General features: G+C 38.8%; 1 protein-coding gene across 2 annotated transcripts in view; it reads left to right on the top strand.

Moving 5' to 3' along the window:
• The window catches only part of ANKAR (ankyrin and armadillo repeat containing), a 123373-nt gene that overhangs the window by 44845 nt on the left and 65782 nt on the right, over positions 1–12746 (top strand). For both annotated transcript variants that reach the window (XM_058300501.1, XM_058300502.2), the window contains 2 exons: positions 438–473; positions 5179–5380. In XM_058300501.1, coding sequence (XP_058156484.1) covers positions 438–473; positions 5179–5380 — 238 coding nt within the window. The remainder of the gene's footprint in view (positions 1–437; positions 474–5178; positions 5381–12746) is intronic.

The raw sequence follows: 12746 nt of genomic DNA, 5'->3' as shown, positions 1-12746 counted from the left end.
TATTATAAATGTGTTATCTTTAAGCCTTTTCTGGTATAAAAAATTTTTTTGGTACATTAATGTCTCTCATTCTTCCTCTGGCTACTTGGATTTCTATTTGCTGGAATTGAATATTGTTGGAAGTATGGAAAATGTTTAGCTTTACTGGCAATGTCTCTATATAATTACTTAACCAACACAAAATTGTCCCAACCGTGAGTTTTGACCAGCCACTTGAGAGACAGCACTTCCAGGTCTGCTCTAATCATACTGTTAATTACAAGAACTGTACCCAGATAGTTTGATCAAAAGTTATGTTCAATACTGTTTGGTGTAATCCTACCATCTGTATCTAGACATAGTTATTTTGTTCTAATTCATGAGTCTATTTTGACTATTATAAGAAATGGCTATGAATTAATAATCATACTTTCATGTGCATTCCTTTTTAAAAACAGATTCATCCAAATCGGACATGAAAAAAGAAAGAAATGGTAAGACATAAGTAAAATACTTCATGCATTTTTAAATATTTTGCATATATTTAAACTTTTCTTATAGTATATAATTGATTACACAAAATGATCTGTTGCATGAGGATCACAATAATGGTGTTTGTATATATTTTGAACTATACTTTTTTTTTTAAAGATTTTTAAAAAATTTATTTCTCTCCCCTGCCCCCTCCATTCATTGTGTGTTCTTCTGTGACCGCTTCTATCCTTATCAGCAGCACCAGGAATCTGTGTTTCTTTGTGTTGCGTCATCTTGTTGTGTCAGTTCTCCGTGTGCGCTTCGCCATTCCTGGGCAGGCTGCACTTTTTTTTGGGCTGGGCGGCTCTCCTTACAGGGCGCACTCCTTGCACATGGGGCTCCCCTATGCGGGGGACACCCCTGCGTGGCAGGGCACTCCTTGCGCACATCAGCACTGCTCATGGGCCAGCTCCACATGGGTCAAGGAGGCCTGGGGTTTGAACCATGGACCTCCCATGTGGTAGGCAGACGCCCTATCCATTGGGCCAAGTCCGCTTCCCGAACTATACTTTTTTCTACCCATGGTTACTTATTGAATTTTTTAAATTTTTATTTATTTATTTATTTATTTATTTTGAGGTACTGGGACCGGGGATTTAACTCAGGACCTTGTATATGGAAAGCCAGCACTCAACCATTGAGCCACATTAGCTCCCCTGAGTTGGTTCTTTTTGTTTGTTTTTAGGAACTGAACCGGGGAACTTCCCATGTGGGAAGCAGGTGTTCAACATTTTGAGCCACATCAGCTCCCTTGATAATCTTAAATTTGGGTTCCTTCCTCCCTTCAACCCTTCTTCCCTTCCCTCCCTGTGGTATTTGCTGTCATTTCTATTTATTTTTATATATTCAGGCCCCCACGTGTTTTTTTACACTTAAAAAACAGCAATTAATATAATTTAGATATGCTGCCACCAAGTGGCAGTAACAATCTACAAGGTCTGAGGAATGAATCATTCTTAACTGAGGCAAGAGATTTAACATAAATACTGGATATAGAGAAAAACAAAGAATTTAAGAAGTTATAACTCCATAGATCAGTTTTATAGAAAATGTGGCACTGTTTATATAAGATAATTCAGGAAGAGTTTATTTTTAAAGAAACTACTCACAAAAGCCTGAATTGGCAAGGGGAGAGGATAATTACTCAAAGTGGCCACCTTCCACTGATGAAGGAAAGCAGCAAACCTGAGATAACCTAAGGAATGAAACCAAGCAGAGAACTATTCTAACATCGTTTTTCTCCCTCCTCCAGTGTCCTGCCAGGACTCCTCATTGGAAGATACTGGCAGGACAACAGATGACAGGGGATGGGGCTGCTGTATCATCAGAGGTAGAGAGCAGAATGGTAAAGGGAGGTGAGTGGTCCAGGATGGAGTAAAAGGAAGCTTATCTGACCCACTTACCCTGTAGGAATTTTTGGTTAGTAACAATAGTGTGCCTCCTGCATTACTGCTCTTTTTGTTTTTGTAAATTTCTAGGTATCACTTATTGCTACTTCATATAATATTTTTATTGTGTCTCCCTCACTTGAATGTAAGTCTGTAAAGGGAAAGGATTTCATTTATTTTATTTGGCACAGTACCCTCGCACCTAGAACAATGCTAGGTGCTCAGGAACTATTTGTTGAATAAATGCACAGGTGAATGAAGGCAGGGTAGCATTGGATAAGCACTGGCATAATTGATATATGGTGATATACTATAGAAATTCAGAAAAGAGGGAGATGAATATGTTTGTCAGACCTCAGTAGAACATTTATTCCTTGGACCAATGTTCTCAACCAGGGTATGTTTCTACAGACTAAATAAATCCCTCCAGATCCTCCCTAATTCTAGCACGTCCTGGGGCAGAGTTTCTCCCCCTCAGCACTACTGTCCTTTTTGACTGTGTAATGCTTTGTTGTGAGGGACCGCACTGTGCATTAAAGATTCTGGCCCTCTGGGACATAACCATAGCTAAACATGTTGCACTTTGACATGCTCTAGCAGTAGCCTGGAGAGATTGAGAAGGCATTGTGAAGAACTGAGATTTATGTTAGACCTTGAAGTTGACGTAGTATTTATGTAGACAAAAGAAAGGAGGAAGGTATTTTATCTGGATGAAGAAGTAAGACCAAAGGCCTAGAATCTAAAATAACATTGAGGCCAGGTGACAATGAGTAGTATTTAGCCTGCTAGTAACAGAAAGTTCCTATTGAGGAAGATTAAGCAGTGATTTTAAATAAATAGGTTTGAATCAGATTTTATGGGCTATAAAACTTAGAATTCTAAGGTAGGCAGAAAGCAATTAGAAGTTTCTGACCTGGGAAAGAGATAATGAAAGCAGCACTTTACTGGGGAACTACCTTTTAGGCTGAAGTATGAATAAGAGATGCTTATGGAGAGTTGTTTGGGAGAAAGAAGCTTTCAGGCAGCAGGAATAGCCCAGGAGTAGAGTGTATGGATAATTTAAAATCTAAATTGAAGAGACTTGAAAATGAAAGAGGGCATTGTTAATAATTATGTTGGAATAACAACAACAGGTATAGAGTAGGACTTTCCTGGGCAACCTGGGATGTGTGGTCACCCTATATTTGAGGAACTATAAAAAGCCCAAATGAACAAGGAGGGGGACAGGTGTAGCTGATGGTTCAATATAAGCTGAGCAGTGGACCTACCACTGTGGGACTGTATGATCACATAGCCTTGGGAAGCCACTGAAGGAGATGGAAAGATCAGATTTACATTTTGAAAACATAGATTGGAGGAGGGCAAGAGGAGTGTGAGGGTGTCAGGAGGCATTTATAGCTTGGATTAGGATGGTGGTGGCAGGAGAAATAGGTTCTAGAGATAGTTAGACTTGGTAATAGACTGATTATGGAAAAGAAGTGAGAGGGAGCTGTCAAGGAGTCTTCCAGGTTTTGGGTTTGCACAAATGGATAGATGATGATGTCCTTCACTGATTTAGGGAACAGTAGAAAAGGGAACAGTTTGGAGGGAAAAATGTTAAGTTTGAGGTGATGTGTGGAGATGTCCAGTAAGATGATGGCAATATAGATCAGGAGCTCCAAGGAGAAATCAGATTTAGAGAGATAATCCTGGGAGTCATCAATTTATAGATGGTAAATGGAGTCATTGAGAAGAGAAAAATGTTCCCAAATAGAGTCTTAAGGCTCATTTGGACATCAACATCATGAGAAGTTCTCAAAGGAAACTGCAAAGAAATAGCTAGAGAGGTAGGAAGAAAAATAGAAGATGTGGTATCACAAAAGCCCAGGGAAGAGAGGATTTTAAAGGGACAAGTGTCAAATACAGTTGAAAAGTAAGAAAGAAGAGAATTGAAAATCACCCATTGGATTGATAGCTATAGAGGCCTTTGTGAGCATTTTTTTTTTTTAGTTTAAAAGGACTTTATCTCCTACTAAAAATATTTTAATAAAGTTGGAAATAGTTTAAACAAGAAATAGCTTATTCTATCACAAGACTATTTTACACATTGACAAATTTTCAAATATTTATTATTTTCATATTACTTATTCTTAATTTATGAAGATTATTATTTGTAATGGCCAGACTCTCCAAATTAAATAAGAAATATAAGATTGCCTAAATTAATCTTTTTAGAGCTTATTTTGGAACTTTTCTATCCCATCATACTAAGTTCTGTTACAATGGGATTCAACTATATAGTACGTTATTTAGCAATTTGCTTTACAAGAAATTTCAACTGCAGAAATTGAAAAGATATTATTCTAGGGAAGCAGCTGTGGCTCAATCAGTTGGGCTCCCATCTACCATATGGGAGGCCCTGGGTTCACGTTCCAGGACCTCCTTGTGAAGGCAAGCTGGCCTGCGCCTATGGAGAGCTGATGGCCCACACACTGCAGAGAGCTGATGCAGCAAGATGACACAACCAAGGGAGACAAGCAGACACAGAAAAAATGTGCAGCAAATGTACACAGAGAACAGACAGCAAAAACAAGCCACAAAGGGGGGGGGGGGGGGAGGGGGATAAATACATAAATCTTTTTTTTTTTAAAGATGCTATTCTATTTAGTTTGAAATGTATCAAGCCAGCCTTTTGAGTTTAATCATTAATTCGTATTCAAGGGATGAATCTAATCGAGTGCTATTTGTAGAAAGTGTTTTATAGAAATAAAGGTACTTTAATCTTGTGGTTGGATATAAAAAAGGCATGTTTTGGGAAGCAGACATGGCTCAAGTGACTGTCTACCATATGGACAATCCAGGGTTCGATCCCCAGGACCTCCTGACCTGTGTGGTAAACTGGCCCACATGCAGCACTGCCACACACAAGGAGTGCCGTGCCACACAGGACACCTCTGTGTAGGGGTGCCCCACGTGCAAGGAGTGCACCCCGTAAGGAGAGCCACCTTGCATTAAAAAAACACAGCCTGCCCAGGAGTGGCGTCACATACACACAGAGCTCACGCAGCAAGATAACACAACAACAACAACAAAAGAGATGCAGTTTCCCAGCGCTGCCGGATAATGCAAGCAGACTCAGAAGAACACATAGCGAATGGACACAGAGAGCAGACAACAGGGGGAAGGGGAGAGAAATAAATAAAATAAATCTTTACAAAAAAAGAAAGCTTTAAAAAAAAGGCATGTTTTTTGCAATGTCAGACCTTTGACTGCTGACATAATTATCCATCCATTCTAGGTCCAACACCTTTACATCTGGCTGCGCAGGCTTGCTCATTAGAAGCAACCATCTGTCTGCTCTGTTACAAAGCAGATTACATGCTCTCTGAAAAAAGAGGCTGGATGCCAATTCACTTTGCTGCTTTCTATGACAATATCTGCATCATCATTGCTCTTTGTAGGAAGGATCCTAGTTTGCTAGAAGCTGAGGCAACTGCTGAGTAAGTTATTAAGCATTTATAAGAATATAAGTTCTTGCTTTTCATGGTTTGCCCCACTCACTGACACTGAAAGCATAACTGGTACGAGGTGAAAGTCCATGGAAGGCTCACTGCTGCCTTTCCTGATCACTGTCTTTTTCTCCTACTTCTTACATTTAGAATTTGTAAAGACTAGTTTCTATTAACCGAGGAATGTTTTCTGGAAGAATAAAGAGTGAGCCACAGAGAGTTCTTCCTAACCTTTTCCCAATGGTATGGCTCCACAGATTAGTTTATTGGGTTAACTATTTAGTTCCCTGGAAGAATCCTGAGACTAGGGAGGAGAAAGCTACTCTAAATTATACCCTAGAGGTATCCAAAAGAGGAATAAACTAAAAAAGAGAAAATAACTTGGAAATAGAGAAACATCCCAAACATTTTTCTGTTCACCTGAGGACCAACTTTTAGAGTAAGGTATAAATTCTCCAAGGGCATGTTCTTAGCTAGGAATCTAAAGACCAGGTTATCATTTTGAATGTCTGAACCCAATTTAGGCATAGTTTCATTCATGTTTTCCTAGGTCTTAAAAAAAAACAGGTTTTCTTAATAGACATCATAGTTCTACCTCTTCAGTGAAGAAATTAATCTTCCCTCAAGTTTGGGCAAGAGGGAATGGAGAAAGTTTTAAAGAGATTAGGGTCTCTTTTTAATAGATTCTTTGACTAATAGATTCTGGAAAGAACCATGAGATATGGAGACCTGAGTTCAACTCCTGGTTCTGTCACATCTTGACAATATGAATAAGCAGAAAAGAGCTAAAAGATTAAGTAATAGTGAAAGGTCAAACAATTGGATGTCAGAGGTAGAAGTAAGAAGCATTCTGTGAATGTAAGGAAGAGATAAAGGATTTGTGGAGAGAAGAAGAATCAACTTTGAGGTCTCCTATGTGGAACTATGGAGGAGTGTAACCATACTTGTATATAAACATGGAGTACAGGACTTCCAGGAAGATGGTGTCAGAGTAGGTAGGCAGGACTCAACTCTTTCACAAAAACAATGGAGGAGGGGTGAAAAGCACTCTGAAGGGGCTGCTTTGGGGATCTTCAGACCAGGATAGTGCTGCACACTGCACAGGAGGGAGAGGTGCAGAGAGACAAAGAAGAGGAAATGAAAACCAAGAGTTGCTAGCCCCCACTACTGGAATGACACCTATCCCCCACTCTCAAGGTGAAGAGTGAATAAAATCCATGACCCACCGCAGCCAAATGAGAGGGGAGCAGATGTCTTCTGCCCTGGGAAGATGTAGGGTGCAGCAGAGTAGGAGAGTGGTTTCTCTCCAGTGAGTTTGGCCAGCAAAGCCCACTTTGAATCTGCTCTCACCAGACCAGAATGACAGGCAAGTGGGGCTGAGACACCTCTGGGTAAGACTCACTGAAGAGCATCATCTGCTGGCAGACTGAGAAACTGCAAGGAGGGAAAAAAGTCTTTCTGGAGTCTTTCATCCCAGACCCTTGGATTGGATCTACACCCTATTAGTAGGTCCCTGGCCATATATTGATAACTTAAGCTGGGCAATTTTAGAGATTTAGAATAAGTTGAATCAAAAAATCAAAGAAAAGTATTGAAACAAAACCACTAGGCAAGAAAAAGAGAAATTGACATTGGAGTGAATTCACTAATATAATCAAATGCTTAGATATCAGCAAAAAATTACAAGCCATACTAAGAAACAAGAGTAGATGGCCCAGCCAAAGGAACAAACCAAAAATCCCAATGAGACACAGGATTTAAGACAATTAATGATAATCAGGTAAATCTCCTAAATCAATTCACAATAGTTGATGGGAAATATGACTAGAGAGATAAAGGATAAGAAGAAGACAGGGAAGTGGACTTGGCCCAGTAGTTAGGGTGTCCATTTACCACATGCGAGGTCTGAGGTTCAAACCCCGGGCCTCCTTGACCAGTGTGGAGCTGGCCTACGTGCAGTGCTGATGCACGCAAGGAGTGCTGTGCCACGCAGGAGTTTCCCTGCGTAAGGGAGCCCCACGTGCAAGGGGTGCGCCCCGTAAGGAGAGCTGCCCAGCGCGAAAGAAAGTGCAGCCTGCCCAGGAATGGTGCCACACACATGGAGAGCTGATACAGCAAGATGATGCAACAAAAAGAAACACAGATTCCTGAGCTGCTGACAACAATAGAGGTGAACAAAGAAGAACACACAGCAAATAGACTCAGAGAACAGACAACTGGGGGGGAGGGGAGAAAAATAAAATAAATCTTTTAAAAAAATAAGAAGACAATGGGTGAGCATAAAAAAGAATTGAAAGCTTGTAAAGAAAAGTTAACAGCTTATAGGAATGAAAGACACAATGGATGAGATTAAAAATACATTAGAAGCATTTAACAGTGGATTTGAAATCTCAGAAGAATTGAGTAAGTGAAATTGAGAACAGAACATCTGAACTTAAAAAGATAGGCTAGCAGACAGAAAAAAGAATGGAAAAAATTTAACAGGGCCTCTGAATTTAATGACAACACAAAATGCTCAAACATTATGCCGTATAGTTGAGAAATGAAAAGTGGCAGAAAGAATATTTGAGGAAATAATGACTGAAAATTTCCCAACCCTTATGAAAGACATAAATATACGTATCTGTTTAGTCAGGGTTCTCTAGTGAAACAGAATCAACAAGAGATATCTGTCAATAATATGTGACCGTGGGGATACACAAGTACAGATTCCTCATGCAGGCTCCAACTAGGGGCTCTGATGAAGGTCCACTGCAGGTTCTTGACAAGTTCTGGGAGATGCTGGCTGTTCAAAGACAAGCTGGGAAATTCTCACTCAATGCTAGAATCACTTCCCCTTTTAAGACATTCGGCTGATTGGATAAAGCATAACTCATTGCTGATGGCAATCTCCCTGATAGATGTAATTGTAATCAGCTATCTGTGATTTACCACTGCAGTAAAGTCAATGGTGACTGAAGTCCATAAATACCCTTTTATTACAGTTAGCCCAGTGTTTGCTTGATCAAATAACTGGGCACAATTACCTGGCTATTAGCCTAACCATCACAATATCCAAAAAGGACAATGCACCCAAAAGAAAATAAATCTGAATAGAGCTACTCCAAGACACCTACTATTCAGAATGACAAATATCAGAAATAAAGAGAGGATTCTGAAAACAGCAAGAGAAAAATGATGCATCACATAAAGGAAGGCTCAATATGACTGCCAATTTCTCATCAGAAACAATGGTGGCGAGAAGAAAGTGGTATAATGTATTTAAGGTACTGAAAGAGAAAAACTGCCAGCCAAGGATTCTTTACCTGGCAAAACTGTCCTTCAAGAATGAGGGTGAGTCTAAAGTCTTCAAAGACAGACAGAGTATGTGTGGCAATTTGAGGTTATTTTCTGAATACAAAAAAGAACGACTGTGTTTTTAAACTAATCTAGTCCTTGAGTGTGACACCCTTTGATTGCATTAAACTCAATTGAGGGTATTTTGTTGGGTCTGATATAAAGAGAGACACAGACACAGATAAAGGAAGCCACCATATTTGATCATGCAATGATAAAAGAAAGGACTAGATTTACCCACAGCTGAGCTCAAGGAGAGAAGCCCCCAAGAGGCACAAAGCACTGAGGCCCAGGGAGAGATGAGCCATATGCCTGATAGCTTACAGCTGAACTTGGGAAGAAAGCAGAGCTGCCGAGACTGAAAGAGGAGTTCTGGAAAGAGACAAGCCCTATGCCAGTTTTGCCTACGGCTGGAGAAAGGTGGAGACCTCAGCAGAAATCAGTGGTCATCTTGCTTAACACATGGATCAGTTCTTTTTTAGTACTTTGGACAAATAATGCTAAAGGAGTGCTGCAGCCTGCAAAGAAAAGACAAGGGTGAGAGACTTGGAGAAGAGTGTTGAAATGAAGATTATTAGTACAGGCAACTTAAAGGGTAAAAAGACAGACACTAGTAAGATATGACAGCAGAAAGTCAAAGGATAAAATGAAAGATATAAGTAATGCCTTTATGATAATAACATTGAACATGAATGGGTTGAATTCCCTAATCAAAAACATAGACTGAGAGAACGGATAAAAAATATGAGCCATCTATATGCTGCCTAGAAGAAATTTCACCTCAGACATAAGGACACAATCAAGTTGAAAGTGAAAGGTTGGAAAAAGATATTTTTTCCACACAAATTGTAACCAAAAAAAGATCTGGAGTAGTGATACTAATATCAGACAAGGTAGATTTTAAATGCTAAACAGTTACAAGAGATGAAAAAAGTCATTATATGTTAATAAAAGTGTCAATTCACTAAGAAAAAATAACTAAAATAAATATTTATGGACCTACCCTGGGTGTTCCAAGATACATTAGGCATACACTGGCAAAACTAAAGGGAGAAATAAATGTCTCTACAATAGCAGTTGGAGACTTCAACACACCATTCTCAGCATTAGATAGAACATCTGGACAGAGGATATGTAAGGAAACAGCTTGAATAATATGATAATGAAGACCTAACAGAACTTTATAAACCATTGCACCCCAAAAACAGCCAGGTATACATTCTTCTCAAGCACTCATGGATCCTTCTCCTGTATAGACCATATGCTGGGTTAGAAGACAGGGCTCGATAAATTTTAAAACATTGAAATTATAAAAAGCTTTCTCTGATCTTGAGAAAATAAAGCTGGAAATTATAACAGACAGGAAAATGGAAAATTCACAAATATGTGGAGATTAAACAACACATTCTTAAATATGGAATACAAATGAAGGTATGACAAGAAACTGAGCAGTCAGCCCATGGATGTTTAAGTCACTGACAATAGGAGGAGACACGTTAGTGAGGCAATAGCCAAGCTAGAACAGTGGTGGAAGAGGGCTGAATTGGGCAGAGGACAATGGCAATATGTCACTGGAAAGGGTAATGTAATTTGGTGGCCATGTTTTTCAAATGAGAAAAATGAGAGTGATGGTGTTATTAGTAGAAGTAGAAATAATCTTTATTTCTATCCATGATTAGGACAAAGAAAGCAACAGAAGAACAGTCTTATTAAAATAGAAAAGAAGAAAGTTCAGTAAAGAAGTGGAGGTTCTGCAGGGTCCAGGAAAAGGGAGATAGAGGAGAGGATTGTGGCTAGGTAGATGGACAACAAGTGGAAGGAATTTTGATTAGGAAAGGAAGGCGTGGGCTATAAGGATAAAAGAAATAATTATTAAGACAATTAGATATGAAAGGGGAATGCGAGGGAACTATTTATCCAGACTTTGCTACACACATTTAACTTTTACACCAACACTGTCCAGTGGTAGTTGTTACCCTCATTTTTTAATAGTTGAAGAAAAATCATATTTTGTTTAAGGTCATATTGTCATTCAGTGGATATATTTCTCTTTTTTTTCTTGTTTTTTTTTAAAGATATATAGATCACAAAAAAATGTTACATTAAAATATATGAGTTTCCCACATACCCCACACCCCACACCACCACACCTCCCATATCAACAACCTTTTTCATCATTGTAGCACATTAATTGCATTTGAGATATAGTTTAATCTGCTGTAACAAAGAGGACCCGAAATATGGTGATTTGAACAAGAAAAACATGTAGTTCTCTCTTGTGAAAAGTCTGGGTCGAGGGTCCAGTACCGGCAAAATGGCTTGACTATATCATGGATCCAGGCTTCCTTTATTTTGTTGTTCCTTAACATGTTGTTCCTTAACATTCCATATCATGGTCCAAAATGGCAACTCCTTCTTCCATTATCATGTCTACATTCTAGCCATGAGAAGGAGAGAGAAAAAGTAGTGGTGCTCTCTTTTTCTCTTTAGGGAGTTGCCCATGTAACTTCCACTAACATCTGATTGGCCAAATGTAGTCATGTGGCCATACCTATCCAAAAGGGAGACTGGGAAACATAATATTTGCATAAATAGCCATTTACCCAACCCAAAAATCGTCACTATCTAGGAAGCTGATAATAAGGTTTTGATAAATTTCTGCCACAATGAGGCAGCTGGAATTTGAGAACTGGACATGAAATCTGAAGAAGTGGTTTTGTTTTTTTAAATAAAAGTGATTTTATTGAGATATATCCACATTCCTTATAATTCATCCAATGCATACAATTAATGGCTTCTGGTATATATAATCACAGAGTTGTATATTCATCATAACAATCAATTTTAGAAAATATTCATTATTCCGAAAAGAAAACCCCATACCTTTTAGCAGTAACCTCTCAATCACTCTATTCTTCCCCAGCCCTATATAACTGCTAATCTCAATCCAACTCTATAAACGTATTTATATTTGCATTTTATATAAATGGAATCATATATTATGTAGTATTTTTGTCTTTTTTTCCACTTAGCTTAATTTTTAAAAATTATTGTAATTTTTTTAAATTAGAGAAGGTGTTGATTTTTAGAAAAGCCATGTGTTCTCATATACCCCCTATTGTTGGTACTTGTGCATTACTGTGATATGCTTGTAACACTTGATGAAATAATATTAAAATATTACTGTTAACTGTAGTCGACAGTTTACATTGGGTGTATTTTTCCTAAATACTACTTTGTTATTAACATGTTGCTAATATTTGATATTATTACATTAGTACTAAAAGAAGAACATTCTTGTAATTGTTCCATTAACCACAGTCCATCATTCACAGCATGATTCCTGTTGTACATTCCCATATTTTGTAAAATCCATCCAGGGTGTACACTTAATGGCTTTCCATATAACCATAGAATTGTGCACTCATTACTACAGCACCACAGTCTTTTTTTTTTAAGGAGGTTCTAGGGTTTGAACAATATACCAGAAATGGTTTGGCTTTTATAATGCAAATTTATTAGTTTAAAAACTTACAGTTCTGAAACTGTGAAAATGTCTAGATCAAGGCATCATCAGTGATGCTGTCTCACCAAAGAACAGCTGATGATGATCTTGGACTCCTACCATGTGGCAAGACACAAAGGTGGCATCTGCTGGTCTGGGTCACTTCCTTCTGCTCCAGGCCTACTTTCTTCCCAAACTCAGCTGTGGCCAATCAAGCACATGGCAGGGCACAATGCTGGCCCTCTCATCCCTCCCCTCTCCTCCAGGTCCCATTGGTAGTTCTGCTCTGGGCTGCTCCAACTGTGGTTTTTCTCTCTCCTGGGTTCCTCTCTGCACTCCTGGGTTCCTTCTATCCATTTCTGCAGCTTTATCTCTTTGTGTCTTGTGGTTTTTTAGTCCTCCATTTATAAAGGACTCCAGTAAGAGGATTAGGAACCCCCTGGGTTCCACAATCTAATCAAGTGTCCCTAACTGAAAATAATCTAACCAAAAGTGATCTAATCAAAAGGTCCCTTA

The sequence above is a fragment of the Dasypus novemcinctus genome, chromosome 7, assembly GCF_030445035.2.
Source record: "Dasypus novemcinctus isolate mDasNov1 chromosome 7, mDasNov1.1.hap2, whole genome shotgun sequence".
Taxonomy (NCBI): Eukaryota; Metazoa; Chordata; class Mammalia; order Cingulata; family Dasypodidae; genus Dasypus; species Dasypus novemcinctus.
This window is presented reverse-complemented; position numbering and strand designations above follow the sequence as displayed.